The sequence below is a fragment of the Tetrao urogallus genome (genome assembly GCF_951394365.1).
Source record: "Tetrao urogallus genome assembly, chromosome: 19".
NCBI lineage: Eukaryota > Metazoa > Chordata > Aves > Galliformes > Phasianidae > Tetrao > Tetrao urogallus.
Genome location: NC_136832.1, coordinates 1,606,625 through 1,629,781, shown reverse-complemented (window position 1 = coordinate 1,629,781; position 23,157 = coordinate 1,606,625). Strand labels below are relative to the sequence as shown.

The window sequence follows — 23,157 nt, the reverse complement described above, 5'->3', positions numbered from 1 at the left end:
TCTCCCATTAAATCTGGGCTTTTCTCCTAGAAATCCCTGTTTTTCCTATTAAATCAGGGATATTGCCCCTTAAATGTGGCTTTTTCTCCCAATAGTCCCTGTTTTTCCCCTTTAATCTGGGGTTTTTCCCCTTACATACGGCTTTTTCCCCTAGAAATCCCTGTTTTTCACATTAAATCTGGGGCTTTTCCCCTTAAATATGGATTTTTCCTCTAGAAATCCCTGTTTTTCCCCTGAAATCTGGGGGTTTTCCTATCAAACATGGCTTTTTCTGCCAGTAATCCCTGGTTTTCCCATTAAATCTGGAGTTTTTACACTTCAATATGGCTTTTCCTCCTAATAATCCCTGGTTTTCCCTTTAATCAGGGGTTTTCTCACAGAAATCCCTGTTTTTCCCCTTAAATCTGGAGTTTTTCCCTAAAATATGCCTTTCTCTCCTAGAAATACCCGGTTTTCCCTTCAATCTGAGGTTTTTCCCATTAAATATGGCTTTTTCTCCCCAAAATCCCTGTTTTTCCCATTAAATCTGGGGCTTTTCCCCCTAAATATGGCTTTTTCTGGCAGAAATCCCCGATTTTCCCCTTAAATTTGGGCTTTTCTCACAGAAATCCCTGTTTTTCCCCTTAAATCTGGAGCTTTTACCCTAAAATATGGCTTTTTCCCCTAGAAATCCCTGTGTTTCACATTAAATCTGGGCTTTTCTCACAGAAATCCCTGTTTTTCCCCTTAAATCTGGGGTTTTTCCCCTTACATATGGCTTTTTCCCCTAGAAATCCCTGTGTTTCACATTAAATCTGGGCTTTTCTCACAGAAATCCCTGGTTTTTCACATTTAATCTGTTGTTTTTCCCCCTAAATTTGGCTTTTTCTGCCAGAAATCCCTGTTTTTCCCATTAAATCTGTGGTTTTTACCCTTAAATATGGCTTTTTCTCCCCAAAATCCCTGTTTTTCCTATTAAGTCTGGGGTTTTTACTATTAAATATGGCTTTTTCTGCCAGAAATCCCCGTTTATCCCCAAAAATCTTGGGTTGATCTCCTTAAATACAGTGTTTCCTCCTAGAAATCCCTGTTTTTCCATTAAGTCTGGGCTTTTCGCACAGAAATCCCTGTTTTTCCCCTTAAATATGGGGTTTTTCTCCTAGAAATCCCTGGCTTTCCCCTTACATCAGGGGTTTTCTCCTAGAAATCCCTATTTTTCCCCTAAAATCTGGAGGTTTTTACCCTAAAATATGGCTTTTCCTCCTAGAAATCCCTGTTTTTCCCATTCAATCTGCAGTTTTCGCCCTTACATATGGCCTTTTCTGCCAGAAATCCCTGGTTTTCCACTAAATCTGGGGTTTTCCCCTTAAAGATGGCTTTTTCTCACAGAAATCCCTGTTTTTCCCCTTAAACCTGGAGTTTTTACCCTAAAATATGGCTTTTCCTCCTAGAAATCCCTGTTTTTCCCATTAAATATGACTTTTTCTGCCAGAAAACCCTGGCTTTCCCTTCAATCTGGGGTTTTTCCCATTAAATATGGCTTTTTCTCCCCAAAATCCCTGTTTTTCCTCTTCTATGTGGCTTTTTCTCCCCAAAATCCCTGTTTTTCCTATTAAATCTGCGGTTTTTCCCCCTAAACATGGCTTTTTCTGCCAGAAATCCCTGTTTTTCCCCTTAAATTTGGGGTTTTCTCACAGAAATCCCTGTTTCTCCCATTAAATCTGGGCTTTTCTCCTAGAAATCCCTGGTTTTCCCCTTAAACCTGGAGTTTTTACTCTAAAATATGGCTTTTCCTCCTGAAATCCCTGTTTTTCACATTAAATCTGGGCTTTTCTCACAGAAATCCCTGTTTTTCACATTAAATCTGGGGCTTTTCCCATTAAATATGGCTTTTTCTCCTAGGAATCCCTGGCATTCCCCTTTAATCTGGGTTTTTTCCCTTAAATATTGCTTTTTCTGCCAGAAATCCCTGTTTCTCCCCTTAAAAACGGCTTTTTCTGCCAGAAATCCCTGGTTTTCCCATTAAATTTGGGCTTTTCTCACAGAAATCCCTGTTTCTCCCATTAAATCTGGGCTTTTCTCCTAGAAATCCCTGTTTTTCCTATTAAATCAGGGATATTGCCCCTTAAATGTGGCTTTTTCTCCCAATAGTCCCTGTTTTTCCCCTTTAATCTGGGGTTTTTCCCCTTACATACGGCTTTTTCCCCTAGAAATCCCTGTTTTTCACATTAAATCTGGGGCTTTTCCCCTTAAATATGGATTTTTCCTCTAGAAATCCCTGTTTTTCCCCTGAAATCTGGGGGTTTTCCTATCAAACATGGCTTTTTCTGCCAGTAATCCCTGGTTTTCCCATTAAATCTGGAGTTTTTACACTTCAATATGGCTTTTCCTCCTAATAATCCCTGGTTTTCCCTTTAATCAGGGGTTTTCTCACAGAAATCCCTGTTTTTCCCCTTAAATCTGGAGTTTTTCCCTAAAATATGCCTTTCTCTCCTAGAAATACCCGGTTTTCCCTTCAATCTGGGGTTTTTCCCATTAAATATGGCTTTTTCTCCCCAAAATCCCTGTTTTTCCCATTAAATCTGGGGCTTTTCCCCCTAAATATGGCTTTTTCTGGCAGAAATCCCCGATTTTCCCCTTAAATTTGGGCTTTTCTCACAGAAATCCCTGTTTTTCCCCTTAAATCTGGAGCTTTTACCCTAAAATATGGCTTTTTCCCCTAGAAATCCCTGTGTTTCACATTAAATCTGGGCTTTTCTCACAGAAATCCCTGTTTTTCCCCTTAAATCTGGGGTTTTTCCCCTTACATATGGCTTTTTCCCCTAGAAATCCCTGTGTTTCACATTAAATCTGGGCTTTTCTCACAGAAATCCCTGGTTTTTCACATTTAATCTGTTGTTTTTCCCCCTAAATTTGGCTTTTTCTGCCAGAAATCCCTGTTTTTCCCATTAAATCTGTGGTTTTTACCCTTAAATATGGCTTTTTCTCCCCAAAATCCCTGTTTTTCCTATTAAGTCTGGGGTTTTTACTATTAAATATGGCTTTTTCTGCCAGAAATCCCCGTTTATCCCCAAAAATCTTGGGTTTATCTCCTTAAATACAGTGTTTCCTCCTAGAAATCCCTGTTTTTCCATTAAGTCTGGGCTTTTCGCACAGAAATCCCTGTTTTTCCCCTTAAATATGGGGTTTTTCTCCTAGAAATCCCTGGCTTTCCCCTTACATCAGGGGTTTTCTCCTAGAAATCCCTATTTTTCCCCTAAAATCTGGAGGTTTTTACCCTAAAATATGGCTTTTCCTCCTAGAAATCCCTGTTTTTCCCATGCAATCTGCAGTTTTCGCCCTTACATATGGCCTTTTCTGCCAGAAATCCCTGGTTTTCCACTAAATCTGGGGTTTTCCCCTTAAATATGGCTTTTTCTCACAGAAATCCCTGTTTTTCCCCTTAAACCTGGAGTTTTTACCCTAAAATATGGCTTTTCCTTCTAGAAATCCCTGTTTTTCCCATTAAATATGACTTTTTCTGCCAGAAAACCCTGGCTTTCCCTTCAATCTGGGGTTTTTCCCATTAAATATGGCTTTTTCTGCCAGAAATCCCTGTTTTCCCTCTTACATGTGGCTTTTTCTCCCCAAAATCCCTGTTTTTCCTATTAAATCTGCGGTTTTTCCCCCTAAACATGGCTTTTTCTGCCAGAAATCCCTGTTTTTCCCCTTAAATTTGGGGTTTTCTCACAGAAATCCCTGTTTCTCCCATTAAATCTGGGCTTTTCTCCTAGAAATCCCTGGTTTTCCCCTTAAACCTGGAGTTTTTACTCTAAAATATGGCTTTTCCTCCTGAAATCCCTGTTTTTCACATTAAATCTGGGCTTTTCTCACAGAAATCCCTGTTTTTCACATTAAATCTGGGGCTTTTCCCATTAAATATGGCTTTTTCTCCTAGGAATCCCTGGCATTCCCCTTTAATCTGGGTTTTTTCCCTTAAATATTGCTTTTTCTGCCAGAAATCCCTGTTTCTCCCCTTAAAAACGGCTTTTTCTGCCAGAAATCCCTGGTTTTCCCATTAAATTTGGGCTTTTCTCACAGAAATCCCTGTTTCTCCCATTAAATCTGGGCTTTTCTCCTAGAAATCCCTGTTTTTCCTATTAAATCAGGGATATTGCCCCTTAAATGTGGCTTTTTCTCCCAATAGTCCCTGTTTTTCCCCTTTAATCTGGGGTTTTTCCCCTTACATATGGCTTTTTCCCCTAGAAATCCCTGTTTTTCACATTAAATCTGGGGCTTTTCCCCTTAAATATGGATTTTTCCTCTAGAAATCCCTGTTTTTCCCCTGAAATCTGGGGGTTTTCCTATCAAACATGGCTTTTTCTGCCAGTAATCCCTGGTTTTCCCATTAAATCTGGAGTTCTTACACTTCAATATGGCTTTTCCTCCTAATAATCCCTGGTTTTCCCTTTAATCAGGGGTTTTCTCACAGAAATCCCTGTTTTTCCCCTTAAATCTGGAGTTTTTCCCTAAAATATGCCTTTCTCTCCTAGAAATACCCGGTTTTCCCTTCAATCTGAGGTTTTTCCCATTAAATATGGCTTTTTCTCCCCAAAATCCCTGTTTTTCCCATTAAATCTGGGGCTTTTCCCCCTAAATATGGCTTTTTCTGGCAGAAATCCCCGATTTTCCCCTTAAATTTGGGCTTTTCTCACAGAAATCCCTGTTTTTCCCCTTAAATCTGGAGCTTTTACCCTAAAATATGGCTTTTTCCCCTAGAAATCCCTGTGTTTCACATTAAATCTGGGCTTTTCTCACAGAAATCCCTGTTTTTCCCCTTAAATCTGGGGTTTTTCCCCTTACATATGGCTTTTTCCCCTAGAAATCCCTGTGTTTCACATTAAATCTGGGCTTTTCTCACAGAAATCCCTGGTTTTTCACATTTAATCTGTTGTTTTTCCCCCTAAATTTGGCTTTTTCTGCCAGAAATCCCTGTTTTTCCCATTAAATCTGTGGTTTTTACCCTTAAATATGGCTTTTTCTCCCCAAAATCCCTGTTTTTCCTATTAAGTCTGGGGTTTTTACTATTAAATATGGCTTTTTCTGCCAGAAATCCCCGTTTATCCCCAAAAATCTTGGGTTTATCTCCTTAAATACAGTGTTTCCTCCTAGAAATCCCTGTTTTTCCATTAAGTCTGGGCTTTTCGCACAGAAATCCCTGTTTTTCCCCTTAAATATGGGGTTTTTCTCCTAGAAATCCCTGGCTTTCCCCTTACATCAGGGGTTTTCTCCTAGAAATCCCTATTTTTCCCCTAAAATCTGGAGGTTTTTACCCTAAAATATGGCTTTTCCTCCTAGAAATCCCTGTTTTTCCCATTCAATCTGCAGTTTTCGCCCTTACATATGGCCTTTTCTGCCAGAAATCCCTGGTTTTCCACTAAATCTGGGGTTTTTCCCCTTACATATGGCTTTTTCCCCTAGAAATCCCTGTTTCTCCCATTAAATCTGGGCTTTTCCTCCTAGAAATCCCTGTTTTTCCCATTAAATATGACTTTTTCTGCCAGAAAACCCTGGTTTTCCACTAAATCTGGGGTTTTCCCCTTAAATATGGCTTTTTCTCACAGAAATCCCTGTTTTTCCCCTTAAACCTGGAGTTTTTACCCTAAAATATGGCTTTTCCTCCTAGAAATCCCTGTTTTTCCCATTAAATATGACTTTTTCTGCCAGAAAACCCTGGCTTTCCCTTCAATCTGGGGTTTTTCCCATTAAATATGGCTTTTTCTCCCCAAAATCCCTGTTTTTCCTCTTCTATGTGGCTTTTTCTCCCCAAAATCCCTGTTTTTCCTATTAAATCTGCGGTTTTTCCCCCTAAACATGGCTTTTTCTGCCAGAAATCCCTGTTTTTCCCCTTAAATTTGGGGTTTTCTCACAGAAATCCCTGTTTCTCCCATTAAATCTGGGCTTTTCTCCTAGAAATCCCTGGTTTTCCCCTTAAACCTGGAGTTTTTACTCTAAAATATGGCTTTTCCTCCTGAAATCCCTGTTTTTCACATTAAATCTGGGCTTTTCTCCCCAAAATCCCTGTTTTTCACATTAAATCTGGGGCTTTTCCCATTAAATATGGCTTTTTCTCCTAGGAATCCCTGGCATTCCCCTTTAATCTGGGTTTTTTCCCTTAAATATTGCTTTTTCTGCCAGAAATCCCTGTTTCTCCCCTTAAAAACGGCTTTTTCTGCCAGAAATCCCTGGTTTTCCCATTAAATTTGGGCTTTTCTCACAGAAATCCCTGTTTCTCCCATTAAATCTGGGCTTTTCTCCTAGAAATCCCTGTTTTTCCTATTAAATCAGGGATATTGCCCCTTAAATGTGGCTTTTTCTCCCAATAGTCCCTGTTTTTCCCCTTTAATCTGGGGTTTTTCCCCTTACATATGGCTTTTTCCCCTAGAAATCCCTGTTTTTCACATTAAATCTGGGGCTTTTCCCCTTAAATATGGATTTTTCCTCTAGAAATCCCTGTTTTTCCCCTGAAATCTGGGGGTTTTCCTATCAAACATGGCTTTTTCTGCCAGTAATCCCTGGTTTTCCCATTAAATCTGGAGTTTTTACACTTCAATATGGCTTTTCCTCCTAATAATCCCTGGTTTTCCCTTTAATCAGGGGTTTTCTCACAGAAATCCCTGCTTTTCCCCTTAAATTTGGCTTTTTCTGCCAGAAATCCCTGTTTTCCCTCTTAGATGTGGCTTTTTCTCCCAAAATCCCTGTTTTTCCCCTTAAACCTGGGTTTTTTACCTTTAAATATGGCTTTTCCTCCTAGAAATCCCTGTTTTTCCCATTAAATCTGGGCTTTTCTCACAGAAATCCCTGTTTTTCTCCCTTAAATATGGGGTTTTTCCCATTAAATATAGATTTTTCTGCCAGAAATCCCCGTTTTTACTCTTAAACCTTAGGTTTTTACCAGTACATATGGCTTTTAGTCTCAGAAATCCCTGTTTATCCCCAAAAATCTGGGGTTTTGCTCCTTAAATATGTTTTTTTCTCCTAGAAATCCCTGTTTGTCCATTAAGTCCGGGCTTTTCTCCCAGAAATCCCTGATTTTCCACCCATGTCTCAGGGCAGCCCTTCCCAAGCAACAAACAGAATCACACAGAACTTCAGCCCGCATTCGTCCCGCTCCCTGACATCCACAGCCAGCGACAAACCTTCAGCCGTGTCCGCTCCTCCCCCACTCCAACAGAGCACCAGGCGCGCGGATCCACTCCTCGTCCAGCTTCGCTCGGCACAAATTCCAGCGGGGAGTCCTCATTCGCACACCTGAAACACCAACGCACATCAACGCATCAGAAAAGGCAATCAGAAAAGGAATCAGCCTCCAGCCACGCTTTTCCGGCTGTTTTTTTTTTTTCACCCAACTTTGAACCCTGCAGGGTGCCCTGCCCCGGCCAGCAGGCTTTAACCCAGCATTCCCTCCCCGGGGAACGCCACGGGTGTTGGCCGTTGCGACCCGGTACCTTCGTGCACGGACCGAGGTCAGGGAATACTGATCATAATAAAAGTCAGTTAACCTGGACAGCGTTTGCCAGGGTTGTGAGAGCAGCCCGATGATTTTTGAGAACCGGTCAGCTTGTGAGCCTGAGATTTGGGTTCCTCTATGCCATGGTGGAACTTTTCTGCAGTACGTGGATGCCGCAGTAACAAAGGGGGACGGTGTGCAATGGACTGAGTTTGCTGAATTTCTTGATTTAAATGGCTATCGAGTTTCTCAGCAGAAAGCACCACTGATCCAAGAGAGGGAAGCAATTTGCTGAACACCCAGAACACCAACGGAGGGCTGCCTCCAAGCCAGCAGCGTGCGACTGCACGGAGACTCTGTGCCAGCTGCTCAGAGCTACAGGAGGAACCGCTGGGCGACGCTGAGGATTCCCGGGTTCATGGACGGAAGCAGTTTTGTGAGACAAGGAAACTGTAAGGCAGCACATGCAGTAACTGCTGCTGACAAGGTACATGACACCAAGCCATTACCTGTGGGGACTTGGACTTCCACTCAGAAGGCTGAAATAACTGCCTTGACAAGAACCTTCACTCTGTGGACAGATGCTAAAAGTGCTTTTGGGGTATGGACTCCGCACCAGATACCCCAGGGAGACCGGTTCAACCCAGAGAGCCCTCAAGTGCCTTGCGCCGTCCTGACATCTTCCTCAAGCCTTCAGAACCTGTACAGATAACTGGAGAGCTATCAGGAGTGCACTTAGAGAGGAAGAGCCCAAAGTACATTTAACGAGTCTATTTATTTATGGATGTTTTCTCCGCTGTTGAAGGCAAATTCAGGCAGCGCGCTGCAGTCAGCATTCATCCAAGGCGTCTCCTAGTGAGGTCTGCTCTTCCACTGTGTGGACAAACTTCCTCATGGACGTTACATAACATCTTTCACACCTACAGCCTCAAAACAAAGAAACAAACAAATAAAACAACAAAAACCCCCATCTATTTTGACTTGCACACTGCCAGGTACCCCCCAGACTGTCCCTGTACGGATTAGCCATGATGTCCCTCAATCTCTGCACTGAATGATCCATACTAGGTTATGATAACTCTCTTTTGTTTAAATCTCTTCTCTGATGGTGATCACCACAGGATTTTCCATGCCCCCTAAACGTCTGCTCTCTTCCCATCAGCAATAGACCGTGAGGTCAAACACTGGACAAAGAGAGATCTCTGCTGGCTGAGCGTAAACTTCCAACTAATTAATGAGCTTCTGACCCTCTCTCCACACTTGGTCCTTGTTTCTGGGTATCTGCCTGTCCTCCCTTGCATAGAGATAAGCTCGGAAGGAGGACAGAGGGGAGCATCTCGATGCCTGCCTGTCACACCCCAACCTTCTCCCGGAGTCAGAGAGTCCGGCCTCGTGTAGAGGCCCTGGCTTCTTCGATGCTTGTTCAATCTGTTTTCTTCTGCTGGCAGCTGCTTATCCTAACAGAACAACCCTACAAGATGTTTGCTAATCCCTACCACGATTCCCACATTGCTTGGAACATTTAACAGCTATTGCAGGATTGCAGGAAAGACTTAGTCCCATAATTCAGCAATTATGTTTCTACAACATGCAAAACTGAGCTACTTCCTGACAACAGGTCATCAACGTTCCGGGCAGAGCACTTTGGAACAGTGCTCGTTTCCGTATCGCCTGCTTGAAGATCAACGCAGGCAACGGCCGCTGAAGGAGAACGAGTCCTAGCCCACTGAGAGCAAAGGAGAGAAGAGAGAGAAAGCAGAGAGGGGTCAGCACTCCCAGCCGGGCCGGGCAGCCGCTGCCGGTGCCCGCGTCACAATGGGCAGCGGCCAGCACCGGCCACGCTGTCATCGCGTCGCCGTGGCGACGTTTGTGACACGGGCACCCGGAGGGGTATAAAAGGCGGAGCGCGGCGGTGGGTCCCCCATCCTGAAGGAGCATCTGGCAGAGAGCAGACGCATCTGAAGGATGAGCTCCGGCATGGCTGGCGCCAACAAGGAGCGACCCGCCGGCACCAGGCGGAACAGCAGGAGCGAGGTCGGCCCCGCAGCGGGGCGCGCCTCCAGTCCGACATGCAGCGACACCAAAGGTACGCGGGGCCACGGCCGGCACAGGAGCGGTGCTGCAGCCACCCCTGGCACGGAGGCGACCCTTTCCATCTGCCGCCTCGCTCCCGCCTGGCAGCGGTGGCGGTGCCGGGAAGCGGCAGATGCAGAGTGTGACCTGCTTTTCCTTTGCCCTCCAGAGCGAGTCGCCGTCTGGGAAGCGGTGGCCGCCTACGTACGGGAGCAGCTCCTGGTGCAGAAGGTGTGTTGGCCGTCGGGTTCCTCCTGTCCCTGTGCGGCTCAGCCTGGACTTCCTCTGAGTCTTCCCCTCCGCAGAAAGCAGGAGACTCCCCCCACGTTTCTCTCCTGGGCATCCCACGGGCTTCCTGCAAATGCACGATCACTCGTGCTGGGCCCTGTCGCATCTCAGGGCTGATCCCGGTCTCTGGAAGCCTCTGGATCCCATGGGGCTGCTTCTGCCCTGCAGCCTGCTGGGCTGCATCTGGGAGGGCGAGGGGAAGGAGAGGACCGTGCAGCCCCCTTCCCAAAGCCATGCCCAATGCCCTGGCTCGTGCCTCTGAACGGCGGGAGAGGGCTCCTGAGCTCTGTCCCTACGTCGGACCCCCCCCGGCTCTTCCTCCGGCCGTCCCATAACCCTTCCGCCCTTCCTTTCTCTTCCACTTGCAGGGGGTCTGGATTCCCACCTTCGGCACCTTTGACACCGTCCCCAAAGAGGTCCGGACTGACGAAGGGACCGTGACTCTGCGGTGGCCCGTCTTTAACCTGGCTTCAAACCTCACAGCCACGCACCACCTCAAGCCCCACAAGGAGTCCCTGCCAGGTAGGAGGGGGGATTAAACTTTTGCTGGCTTCGTGGACAGGGCAAACGGCCACCGCCTCCATTCTCAAAAGCAAACCTCCCCCTCTGAGGAGCCCCTCCAAACATGGGGCCGTTCTGGCTGATGTCCACCAGAAGCACTTCTAGGGAAGCACCTGTGGAAAACCAACCCTATCATCAACTCTGTCCCTTGCATTTTTCAGTCCTTAGGAAGGTGGAGCCCATGAAATACAGCAAGGTGGCCGCAGATGCCTCTCTGAACTGGGAGACACTCAGGAGGGGCATCCAAAGCACCATGTCCCTGCTCTCCGGCTGCCTGCAGAATGGGGAGAACGTTGCCCTTGTCCTAAAGGACGTCGGCGTGCTCCACATTGACGGGCTCACCTTCGAAATGAAATACTTCTTTGACTTCCTGGAGAAGCTGTCAGGGAAAGAGAAATTCAGAAGAGCTGCTTTCAAGGTGAGCTGCAGTTTCTCCGTGGCCCAGGCACTGCCGTGACCCTTGCTGTGCCCGCTGTGGCCCACCAGGAGCTGCCGGCTGCTCGGGCCGTGCGAGTGCTGAGCTGCTGCCAGCTCTCCCTGCCTTGGGCTCCTCGTGCCCGCTGTGCCTCAGCCGTGACGAGGACGTCCCACATCCTCCCCGTTTCTCCCCTGCAGGCCCCCTGGCTGCTGGACGTGGTGGCGTCCCGGGCGGCACCGGTGGCCTCCCTGGCGCTCTCCGGCTGCGTGGTGGTCTTTCCCATGTGAGTACGTTGGTGGCTGTAGCTGCTGCTTGACGCAGCTGCTCAGCTCTCGTTCCGTAGCGCTTGTTCCTTGTGTCCGTGACTGTCCTGCCCGTGAGCGTGTGTCACAGAATCACAGAATGATTTGGGCTGGAAGGAACCCCAAAAGGGCACCTCGTCCCACTCCCCCGCAGGGAACAGGGACACCTACCCCCAGAGGAGTTCGCTCTGAGCCTGGTCCAGCCCCCCCTTGAAAGCCCATCCGGGCACCCACCACCTCTCTGGGCAAGATGCTCCGGTGCCTCGCCACCCTTCTGTCAAAAACCTCTGCCTTATATCCAACCTAAATCTTCCCTCCTGCCGTTTGAAACTGTTTCCCCTTCACCTATCCCGACTGACCCTGCAAAAGGCTTTCGAAAGTAGTGTGCTTAACGAAAAGCAGCGTGAAAATGTGCCTGTGAGCAGACAATCAGAGAGAGCAACAAGGATTGCTGGAGCGCTGCGTCACACCGCTCGCTGTCTTCTCCTGTCCCGCAGGTTTCAAATGGAGTTTGTACCCAAACCACCACCCGCAGTACACCGCAAGTCCTCAGGAAGCCTCTCTAGTCGGGAGACACCAAAGAAAGAAGGCACTTTGCCACCTCTGGACCAGGGCAAGAAAGGTAAAGCAGCTGCCGCTTCCTTCCCGTGGCACGGGCAACATACTTGAGATGGGAAATCCCCTGCTGACCATCAGCCACGGTCTCTGACTTGTGTCAGAGCTTCACGCCGGCTCAGCACGGCCTCTTCCCATGAGGAATTGTTGGCCTCTCCCTAACTAAGGCGCTGGGTGCGACGTGCCCTCATCCCTGGCTTTGCTGGGAGGATGTGCGGATCTTAGGCCCTGCCCTCCCCCAGTGCAAGGATACGGTCCCCAAAAGTCACCCTGCCACCTCATCATCACCACCCAGCTCCTCTTTCCCAAAGCCAACGCCACTAATGCAGTCCCAAAACAGAGCTGAATGGCAGAGAGGAGGAGTGGGGCCGGGGATGCTGTCAGGGAGGGTCCGAGGGCGGCGCAGATGGCGGCAGCGGGGGGAGCAGAGCGGCCCTCTCGGCTGTTCTGGGAACAGGCCTGAGCGCCCCTGGTGAGTGAGCCAAAGGGTTGACGGTGAATCTCCTCTGCCTTCCCCATTGCAGTGAGATTTGCTGGCCGTCCAACCTTCATCAAACGGTTGAGCACAGACAGCGTTGATGGAGGAGAATTCAGACGGATCAGGGGCTTACTGCGGAAGGAGAGCTCCAGGTTCAGGTGAGGCTGAGGGCCCCGGGCTGCCATGCGCACGGGGGTGACCCAACGAGAGCCCATTCCCTAGCCCCAAAGGGTCCCTGTTTGTGGCCGCCCAACAGTGCTGAACGCGGCACCCGCCGTGCTGGGATGGGGACGCCAGGAGCCCCCCAGCCCAGCCCACAGGGCTGCCCCTCTGCGCATCTCAGGAGCCACGGGGCAGCCGGTGAGCAGTCTGTGGGCAGGGCTGCGTTGCAGCCAAGGCTCCTGGCTCAGGCTTGCAGCATGCAGCCCCGAAGCCATCAGCCACTCACGCGGACCCCTCCCGCTCTGTCCTTTCAGTCTGCTGCCAGCGATCCGGACAGTGCCTGAAGCCCAAGAGCAGCCGGTGACCTGCCAGCTGCAGGGGGAGGCAGGCACATCAAGCCAACAAGACCTGCGCCGAGCACCGGGAACCAAACGTGTCAGCTTCCTTGATGAGCAACAGGGGGCTGAAAAAGACCAGCACGAGGGTGCGGCGCAAACACTGCAGGCAGCCAAGGCCTCACCCCATCACATGTCCTTGAGGCCAAGACCGCCTTCCAGAAGAGGTTCCGAATCTTCCTCAAGGGCTCAGTCTGCGGAGCCTCAAGGCAGACCATCCAGGCTCCCTCGGGCGTGCGACTCCGTGAAACTCCTCAGGAACAGGGCAAGGAAGATCATGCGAGTGCAGAAAGCACTCAAGCAGATGACACCATCACCACTGCGTGGGGAGTCCAGCCTGCCTGAGGAGTCTGGCATCAAGCGACCTGGATTGCTGCCACCCATCAAAGAAGAAACGGGGTCTCCCGAGTGTCAGCCTCCGAGCACCCCAACCCCACCCCGCAGGAAGGACACACCCTACCCACACTGGCTCAGGCCTGGGGTGCACACGACAGACAGACTGGAGGCTGCAAGACAGAGGCATGAATCCCATCGGCATCACCGCTCATAGTAAACCAGGCTGCCCAGGGCCCCATCCAACCTGGCCTTGAACACCTCCAGGGACGGGGCATCCACAACCGCTCTGGGCATCCGGTTCCACCATCTCACCACTCTCTCTGTAAAGAAGAATCCAACCTGACATCCCATCTTCAACTCAACACCACTTCCCCTTGGCCTGACCTTAGCTACACCATCAAAGAGTTGACTCCCCTCCTGTTGGGAGGCTCCCTTCATGGACTGGAAGGCTGCAATGAGGTCACCGCGCAGCCTTCCCTTCTCCAGGCCAAACAAGGAGATCTAGAGTGAAGTGTAGAGGGGCAAAACCATCAATAAAGCCTCCTCCTTTAAACATCTCCAGAATGCCTGTGACCGTGTCATTGCGTCTTTTTATGCCGGCTCTTTTTATGCCGGTGGAGGGAGAAAGAATTGTGAGAGGGCATCAGAGCGTCGCACGATGCTTTACTTGATGCCAAAGGAAATCCAGCGTCTCTTTGGACTTATCTGGATCACAAGCTTATCCGCTGTTGAGCTGCCACAGTCCCCCTGTTCATGCCAGCCAGCTTTTGGCCTGGCGGAGCCCCCCGGCCGGCCGGGAGACTTCTGGCCTGGCAGGGCCTCAAGGGCCAGCCGCCTTTAAACCTCACACGGCCCTCCCGGCCAGCCGGCTGGCCATCTTTTGGCCTGGCAGCGTCCGCTGGGCCAGCTGGCCAGCCTTTGGCCCGGCAGGGCCCTCCCAAGCCGCTGGCTGGCAGTTGGCCATGCTGGGACCCTGGCTTTTGGCCTAGTATGACCTCCTGGCCAGCTGGGAGACTCCTGCATGGCAGGGCTACCCGGGACAGTCAGCCTGACATCTTTTGGCCTGGCAGGGCCCCCCTGTCCGGCCAGCCGGCTTTTTGGAGGCAGGGATCCACAGGCCGGCCGGCCCGCTGCCTTTTGGCTTGGCAGGATCCCCCCGGCTGGCTGGGAATCTTCTGGCCTGGCAAAGCTAGACGGGTCAGTTGGCAGGACAGCTTTTGGCCAGGCAGGGCTGCCCACTTTGGCTGGCCTGCCAGATGTTGGCCTGGCAGGGCACCCGGCCAGCCGGGATACTGCCGGCCAGGCAGGATCACCCAGGCCAGCCGGCAACCCAACTTTGAACCCTGCAGGGTGCCCTGCCCCGGCCAGCAGGCTTTAACCCAGCATTCCCTCCCCTCCCCCCACTCTTTTCAACCCCCCCCCCCCGCCCCCCCTCGAAGGCTGCCCCTCGAGCCCCACTCGGGCTTCAGGCCCTGTGCCCTCCCTCCCCCCCACCCCCTCATTCCAGGGTATTTTACTGCCTTCGCCCCACCCCCTCCACGGGTGGCCCACAACCCCCCGAGTCCCTCGGTCTGACCCCCGGGGAATTCTGGGTGTCAGAGAGGACGGGGGGGGAGAGGGGGGGGGGAGATGAATGTAGGGGACAAAATGGCAAGACTTGTGGGGGGGCGGGAAAGGGGACACAAGGGATCGGAGTGGGGGACCGAGGAAGGAACAGGGGGGAGGGGGTCGGACAGGGGACCCTGGGAATCAGAATGGGCAACAGGGGCAGACGCTGACGGAGGAACTGAGGGGACGGGTGGAAGAGGACTCCGTCACTGAGAATGGGGGAGTTGGAGGTGGGGGACGGGGGGAGAGTTTGCTGGGGAAATTGCTGAGGCCTGCAGTGCAGGAGAAGAGCCCAGAACTGGGACAAAGGTCGGCGAGGTAGACGACTGACTTCATCCCTAACGACCACCGAATGGGGAGGAAGAGGTCGAGCCTTCATCCAATGGGAGCTACTGCGCGTGCCCTGGGGAGGGGGGACAGTACGTAAATGAATTCCCGGGAAAGTACGGAATATGTCAGTGGGTCTTGGGTAATACTACCAAATAGGTATGGCCTGGCTAAGGAATGGATCGAGACCCCACTCTGTGGTGTGCAAGCTAGGAGGAGCCATCCCCCTGGCACCCGGCGTGTGGCGCAGCGCTGAGATAAAACGTATCTGCTCTTCTAACCTTACGTGGGCTAGAGAGTTTGATTCCGCACATCAGGGGCACCCCGCTGATGGCAGCGGTCCTGCCTGGGCGGTGGGCTGACTCCTTGGGACAGCCGATCAGAAACCGAGACTGTTACATAAGGACGGGCTCTGTGAAAGCCAAGGGGCAGGCAGGCACGGGTGTTGGCCGTTGCGACCCGGTACCTTCGTGCACGGACCGAGGTCAGGGAATACTGATCATAATAAAAGTCAGTTAACCTGGACAGCGTTTGCCAGGGTTGTGAGAGCAGCCCGATGATTTTTGAGAACCGGTCAGCTTGTGAGCCTGAGATTTGGGTTCCTCTATGCCATGGTGGAACTTTTCTGCAGTACGTGGATGCCGCAGTAACAAAGGGGGACGGTGTGCAATGGACTGAGTTTGCTGAATTTCTTGATTTAAATGGCTATCGAGTTTCTCAGCAGAAAGCACCACTGATCCAAGAGAGGGAAGCAATTTGCTGAACACCCAGAACACCAACGGAGGGCTGCCTCCAAGCCAGCAGCGTGCGACTGCACGGAGACTCTGTGCCAGCTGCTCAGAGCTACAGGAGGAACCGCTGGGCGACGCTGAGGATTCCCGGGTTCATGGACGGAAGCAGTTTTGTGAGACAAGGAAACTGTAAGGCAGCACATGCAGTAACTGCTGCTGACAAGGTACATGACACCAAGCCATTACCTGTGGGGACTTGGACTTCCACTCAGAAGGCTGAAATAACTGCCTTGACAAGAACCTTCACTCTGTGGACAGATGCTAAAAGTGCTTTTGGGGTATGGACTCCGCACCAGATACCCCAGGGAGACCGGTTCAACCCAGAGAGCCCTCAAGTGCCTCGCGCCGTCCTGACATCTTCCTCAAGCCTTCAGAACCTGTACAGATAACTGGAGAGCTATCAGGAGTGCACTTAGAGAGGAAGAGCCCAAAGTACATTTAACGAGTCTATTTATTTATGGATGTTTTCTCCGCTGTTGAAGGCAAATTCAGGCAGCGCGCTGCAGTCAGCATTCATCCAAGGCGTCTCCTAGTGAGGTCTGCTCTTCCACTGTGTGGACAAACTTCCTCATGGACGTTACATAACATCTTTCACACCTACAGCCTCAAAACAAAGAAACAAACAAATAAAACAACAAAAACCCCCATCTATTTTGACTTGCACACTGCCAGGTACCCCCCAGACTGTCCCTGTACGGATTAGCCATGATGTCCCTCAATCTCTGCACTGAATGATCCATACTAGGTTATGATAACTCTCTTTTGTTTAAATCTCTTCTCTGATGGTGATCACCACAGGATTTTCCATGCCCCCTAAACGTCTGCTCTCTTCCCATCAGCAATAGACCGTGAGGTCAAACACTGGACAAAGAGAGATCTCTGCTGGCTGAGCGTAAACTTCCAACTAATTAATGAGCTTCTGACCCTCTCTCCACACTTGGTCCTTGTTTCTGGGTATCTGCCTGTCCTCCCTTGCATAGAGATAAGCTCGGAAGGAGGACAGAGGGGAGCATCTCGATGCCTGCCTGTCACACCCCAACCTTCTCCCGGAGTCAGAGAGTCCGGCCTCGTGTAGAGGCCCTGGCTTCTTCGATGCTTGTTCAATCTGTTTTCTTCTGCTGGCAGCTGCTTATCCTAACAGAACAACCCTACAAGATGTTTGCTAATCCCTACCACGATTCCCACATTGCTTGGAACATTTAACAGCTATTGCAGGATTGCAGGAAAGACTTAGTCCCATAATTCAGCAATTATGTTTCTACAACATGCAAAACTGAGCTACTTCCTGACAACAGGTCATCAACGTTCCGGGCAGAGCACTTTGGAACAGTGCTCGTTTCCGTATCGCCTGCTTGAAGATCAACGCAGGCAACGGCCGCTGAAGGAGAACGAGTCCTAGCCCACTGAGAGCAAAGGAGAGAAGAGAGAGAAAGCAGAGAGGGGTCAGCACTCCCAGCCGGGCCGGGCAGCCGCTGCCGGTGCCCGCGTCACAATGGGCAGCGGCCAGCACCGGCCACGCTGTCATCGCGTCGCCGTGGCGACGTTTGTGACACGGGCACCCGGAGGGGTATAAAAGGCGGAGCGCGGCGGTGGGTCCCCCATCCTGAAGGAGCATCTGGCAGAGAGCAGACGCATCTGAAGGATGAGCTCCGGCATGGCTGGCGCCAACAAGGAGCGACCCGCCGGCACCAGGCGGAGCAGCAGGAGCGAGGTCGGCCCCGCAGCGGGGCGCGCCTCCAGTCCGACATGCAGCGACACCAAAGGTACGCGGGGCCACGGCCGGCACAGGAGCGGTGCTGCAGCCACCCCTGGCACGGAGGCGACCCTTTCCATCTGCCGCCTCGCTCCCGCCTGGCAGCGGTGGCGGTGCCGGGAAGCGGCAGATGCAGAGTGTGACCTGCTTTTCCTTTGCCCTCCAGAGCGAGTCGCCGTCTGGGAAGCGGTGGCCGCCTACGTACGGGAGCAGCTCCTGGTGCAGAAGGTGTGTTGGCCGTCGGGTTCCTCCTGTCCCTGTGCGGCTCAGCCTGGACTTCCTCTGAGTCTTCCCCTCCGCAGAAAGCAGGAGACTCCCCCCACGTTTCTCTCCTGGGCATCCCACGGGCTTCCTGCAAATGCACGATCACTCGTGCTGGGCCCTGTCGCATCTCAGGGCTGATCCCGGTCTCTGGAAGCCTCTGGATCCCATGGGGCTGCTTCTGCCCTGCAGCCTGCTGGGCTGCATCTGGGAGGGCGAGGGGAAGGAGAGGACCGTGCAGCCCCCTTCCCAAAGCCATGCCCAATGCCCTGGCTCGTGCCTCTGAACGGCGGGAGAGGGCTCCTGAGCTCTGTCCCTACGTCGGACCCCCCCCGGCTCTTCCTCCGGCCGTCCCATAACCCTTCCGCCCTTCCTTTCTCTTCCACTTGCAGGGGGTCTGGATTCCCACCTTCGGCACCTTTGACACCGTCCCCAAAGAGGTCCGGACTGACGAAGGGACCGTGACTCTGCGGTGGCCCGTCTTTAACCTGGCTTCAAACCTCACAGCCACGCACCACCTCAAGCCCCACAAGGAGTCCCTGCCAGGTAGGAGGGGGGATTAAACTTTTGCTGGCTTCGTGGACAGGGCAAACGGCCACCGCCTCCATTCTCAAAAGCAAACCTCCCCCTCTGAGGAGCCCCTCCAAACATGGGGCCGTTCTGGCTGATGTCCACCAGAAGCACTTCTAGGGAAGCACCTGTGGAAAACCAACCCTATCATCAACTCTGTCCCTTGCATTTTTCAGTCCTTAGGAAGGTGGAGCCCATGAAATACAGCAAGGTGGCCGCAGATGCCTCTCTGAACTGGGAGACACTCAGGAGGGGCATCCAAAGCACCATGTCCCTGCTCTCCGGCTGCCTGCAGAATGGGGAGAACGTTGCCCTTGTCCTAAAGGACGTCGGCGTGCTCCACATTGACGGGCTCACCTTCGAAATGAAATACTTCTTTGACTTCCTGGAGAAGCTGTCAGGGAAAGAGAAATTCAGAAGAGCTGCTTTCAAGGTGAGCTGCAGTTTCTCCGTGGCCCAGGCACTGCCGTGACCCTTGCTGTGCCCGCTGTGGCCCACCAGGAGCTGCCGGCTGCTCGGGCCGTGCGAGTGCTGAGCTGCTGCCAGCTCTCCCTGCCTTGGGCTCCTCGTGCCCGCTGTGCCTCAGCCGTGACGAGGACGTCCCACATCCTCCCCGTTTCTCCCCTGCAGGCCCCCTGGCTGCTGGACGTGGTGGCGTCCCGGGCGGCACCGGTGGCCTCCCTGGCGCTCTCCGGCTGCGTGGTGGTCTTTCCCATGTGAGTACGTTGGTGGCTGTAGCTGCTGCTTGACGCAGCTGCTCAGCTCTCGTTCCGTAGCGCTTGTTCCTTGTGTCCGTGACTGTCCTGCCCGTGAGCGTGTGTCACAGAATCACAGAATGATTTGGGCTGGAAGGAACCCCAAAAGGGCACCTCGTCCCACTCCCCCGCAGGGAACAGGGACACCTACCCCCAGAGGAGTTCGCTCTGAGCCTGGTCCAGCCCCCCCTTGAAAGCCCATCCGGGCACCCACCACCTCTCTGGGCAAGATGCTCCGGTGCCTCGCCACCCTTCTGTCAAAAACCTCTGCCTTATATCCAACCTAAATCTTCCCTCCTGCCGTTTGAAACTGTTTCCCCTTCACCTATCCCGACTGACCCTGCAAAAGGCTTTCGAAAGTAGTGTGCTTAACGAAAAGCAGCGTGAAAATGTGCCTGTGAGCAGACAATCAGAGAGAGCAACAAGGATTGCTGGAGCGCTGCGTCACACCGCTCGCTGTCTTCTCCTGTCCCGCAGGTTTCAAATGGAGTTTGTACCCAAACCACCACCCGCAGTACACCGCAAGTCCTCAGGAAGCCTCTCTAGTCGGGAGACACCAAAGAAAGAAGGCACTTTGCCACCTCTGGACCAGGGCAAGAAAGGTAAAGCAGCTGCCGCTTCCTTCCCGTGGCACGGGCAACATACTTGAGATGGGAAATCCCCTGCTGACCATCAGCCACGGTCTCTGACTTGTGTCAGAGCTTCACGCCGGCTCAGCACGGCCTCTTCCCATGAGGAATTGTTGGCCTCTCCCTAACTAAGGCGCTGGGTGCGACGTGCCCTCATCCCTGGCTTTGCTGGGAGGATGTGCGGATCTTAGGCCCTGCCCTCCCCCAGTGCAAGGATACGGTCCCCAAAAGTCACCCTGCCACCTCATCATCACCACCCAGCTCCTCTTTCCCAAAGCCAACGCCACTAATGCAGTCCCAAAACAGAGCTGAATGGCAGAGAGGAGGAGTGGGGCCGGGGATGCTGTCAGGGAGGGTCCGAGGGCGGCGCAGATGGCGGCAGCGGGGGGAGCAGAGCGGCCCTCTCGGCTGTTCTGGGAACAGGCCTGAGCGCCCCTGGTGAGTGAGCCAAAGGGTTGACGGTGAATCTCCTCTGCCTTCCCCATTGCAGTGAGATTTGCTGGCCGTCCAACCTTCATCAAACGGTTGAGCACAGACAGCGTTGATGGAGGAGAATTCAGACGGATCAGGGGCTTACTGCGGAAGGAGAGCTCCAGGTTCAGGTGAGGCTGAGGGCCCCGGGCTGCCATGCGCACGGGGGTGACCCAACGAGAGCCCATTCCCTAGCCCCAAAGGGTCCCTGTTTGTGGCCGCCCAACAGTGCTGAACGCGGCACCCGCCGTGCTGGGATGGGGACGCCAGGAGCCCCCCAGCCCAGCCCACAGGGCTGCCCCTCTGCGCATCTCAGGAGCCACGGGGCAGCCGGTGAGCAGTCTGTGGGCAGGGCTGCGTTGCAGCCAAGGCTCCTGGCTCAGGCTTGCAGCATGCAGCCCCGAAGCCATCAGCCACTCACGCGGACCCCTCCCGCTCTGTCCTTTCAGTCTGCTGCCAGCGATCCGGACAGTGCCTGAAGCCCAAGAGCAGCCGGTGACCTGCCAGCTGCAGGGGGAGGCAGGCACATCAAGCCAACAAGACCTGCGCCGAGCACCGGGAACCAAACGTGTCAGCTTCCTTGATGAGCAACAGGGGGCTGAAAAAGACCAGCACGAGGGTGCGGCGCAAACACTGCAGGCAGCCAAGGCCTCACCCCATCACATGTCCTTGAGGCCAAGACCGCCTTCCAGAAGAGGTTCCGAATCTTCCTCAAGGGCTCAGTCTGCGGAGCCTCAAGGCAGACCATCCAGGCTCCCTCGGGCGTGCGACTCCGTGAAACTCCTCAGGAACAGGGCAAGGAAGATCATGCGAGTGCAGAAAGCACTCAAGCAGATGACACCATCACCACTGCGTGGGGAGTCCAGCCTGCCTGAGGAGTCTGGCATCAAGCGACCTGGATTGCTGCCACCCATCAAAGAAGAAACGGGGTCTCCCGAGTGTCAGCCTCCGAGCACCCCAACCCCACCCCGCAGGAAGGACACACCCTACCCACACTGGCTCAGGCCTGGGGTGCACACGACAGACAGACTGGAGGCTGCAAGACAGAGGCATGAATCCCATCGGCATCACCGCTCATAGTAAACCAGGCTGCCCAGGGCCCCATCCAACCTGGCCTTGAACACCTCCAGGGACGGGGCATCCACAACCGCTCTGGGCATCCGGTTCCACCATCTCACCACTCTCTCTGTAAAGAAGAATCCAACCTGACATCCCATCTTCAACTCAACACCACTTCCCCTTGGCCTGACCTTAGCTACACCATCAAAGAGTTGACTCCCCTCCTGTTGGGAGGCTCCCTTCATGGACTGGAAGGCTGCAATGAGGTCACCGCGCAGCCTTCCCTTCTCCAGGCCAAACAAGGAGATCTAGAGTGAAGTGTAGAGGGGCAAAACCATCAATAAAGCCTCCTCCTTTAAACATCTCCAGAATGCCTGTGACCGTGTCATTGCGTCTTTTTATGCCGGCTCTTTTTATGCCGGTGGAGGGAGAAAGAATTGTGAGAGGGCATCAGAGCGTCGCACGATGCTTTACTTGATGCCAAAGGAAATCCAGCGTCTCTTTGGACTTATCTGGATCACAAGCTTATCCGCTGTTGAGCTGCCACAGTCCCCCTGTTCATGCCAGCCAGCTTTTGGCCTGGCGGAGCCCCCCGGCCGGCCGGGAGACTTCTGGCCTGGCAGGGCCTCAAGGGCCAGCCGCCTTTAAACCTCACACGGCCCTCCCGGCCAGCCGGATGGCCATCTTTTGGCCTGGCAGCGTCCGCTGGGCCGGCTGGCCAGCCTTTGGCCCGGCAGGGCCCTCCCAAGCCGCTGGCTGGCAGTTGGCCATGCTGGGACCCTGGCTTTTGGCCTAGTATGACCTCCTGGCCAGCTGGGAGACTCCTGCATGGCAGGGCTACCCGGGACAGTCAGCCTGACATCTTTTGGCCTGGCAGGGCCCCCCTGTCCGGCCAGCCGGCTTTTTGGAGGCAGGGATCCACAGGCCGGCCGGCCCGCTGCCTTTTGGCTTGGCAGGATCCCCCCGGCTGGCTGGGAATCTTCTGGCCTGGCAAAGCTAGACGGGTCAGTTGGCAGGACAGCTTTTGGCCAGGCAGGGCTGCCCACTTTGGCTGGCCTGCCAGATGTTGGCCTGGCAGGGCACCCGGCCAGCCGGGATACTGCCGGCCAGGCAGGATCACCCAGGCCAGCCGGCAACCCAACTTTGAACCCTGCAGGGTGCCCTGCCCCGGCCAGCAGGCTTTAACCCAGCATTCCCTCCCCTCCCCCCACTCTTTTCAACCCCCCCCCCCCGCCCCCCCTCGAAGGCTGCCCCTCGAGCCCCACTCGGGCTTCAGGCCCTGTGCCCTCCCTCCCCCCCACCCCCTCATTCCAGGGTATTTTACTGCCTTCGCCCCACCCCCTCCACGGGTGGCCCACAACCCCCCGAGTCCCTCGGTCTGACCCCCGGGGAATTCTGGGTGTCAGAGAGGACGGGGGGGGAGAGGGGGGGGGGAGATGAATGTAGGGGACAAAATGGCAAGACTTGTGGGGGGGCGGGAAAGGGGACACAAGGGATCGGAGTGGGGGACCGAGGAAGGAACAGGGGGGAGGGGGTCGGACAGGGGACCCTGGGAATCAGAATGGGCAACAGGGGCAGACGCTGACGGAGGAACTGAGGGGACGGGTGGAAGAGGACTCCGTCACTGAGAATGGGGGAGTTGGAGGTGGGGGACGGGGGGAGAGTTTGCTGGGGAAATTGCTGAGGCCTGCAGTGCAGGAGAAGAGCCCAGAACTGGGACAAAGGTCGGCGAGGTAGACGACTGACTTCATCCCTAACGACCACCGAATGGGGAGGAAGAGGTCGAGCCTTCATCCAATGGGAGCTACTGCGCGTGCCCTGGGGAGGGGGGACAGTA

At 53.2% G+C, this 23,157-nt stretch overlaps 2 protein-coding genes across 2 annotated transcripts; both read left to right on the top strand.

Moving 5' to 3' along the window:
• Positions 1 to 9,433: 9,433 nt before the first annotated feature.
• Positions 9,434 to 14,085, top strand: LOC306953714 (uncharacterized protein; the record flags this gene model as incomplete). The annotated part of the gene is made up of 9 exons (XM_079544687.1): positions 9,434 to 9,554; positions 9,711 to 9,772; positions 10,198 to 10,351; positions 10,552 to 10,808; positions 11,006 to 11,091; positions 11,608 to 11,732; positions 12,250 to 12,361; positions 12,680 to 13,309; positions 13,857 to 14,085. 9 exons carry the CDS (start codon positions 9,434 to 9,436, stop codon positions 14,083 to 14,085), a joined length of 1,776 nt encoding a protein of 591 aa, XP_079400813.1.
• Positions 14,086 to 17,464: 3,379 nt separating this feature from the next.
• Positions 17,465 to 22,116, top strand: LOC306953713 (uncharacterized protein; the record flags this gene model as incomplete). The annotated part of the gene is made up of 8 exons (XM_079544686.1): positions 17,465 to 17,803; positions 18,229 to 18,382; positions 18,583 to 18,839; positions 19,037 to 19,122; positions 19,639 to 19,763; positions 20,281 to 20,392; positions 20,711 to 21,340; positions 21,888 to 22,116. The coding sequence occupies 8 exons, from the start codon at positions 17,465 to 17,467 to the stop codon at positions 22,114 to 22,116; spliced, it is 1,932 nt and encodes a 643-aa protein (XP_079400812.1).
• Between the last annotated feature and the right edge of the window lie 1,041 nt (positions 22,117 to 23,157).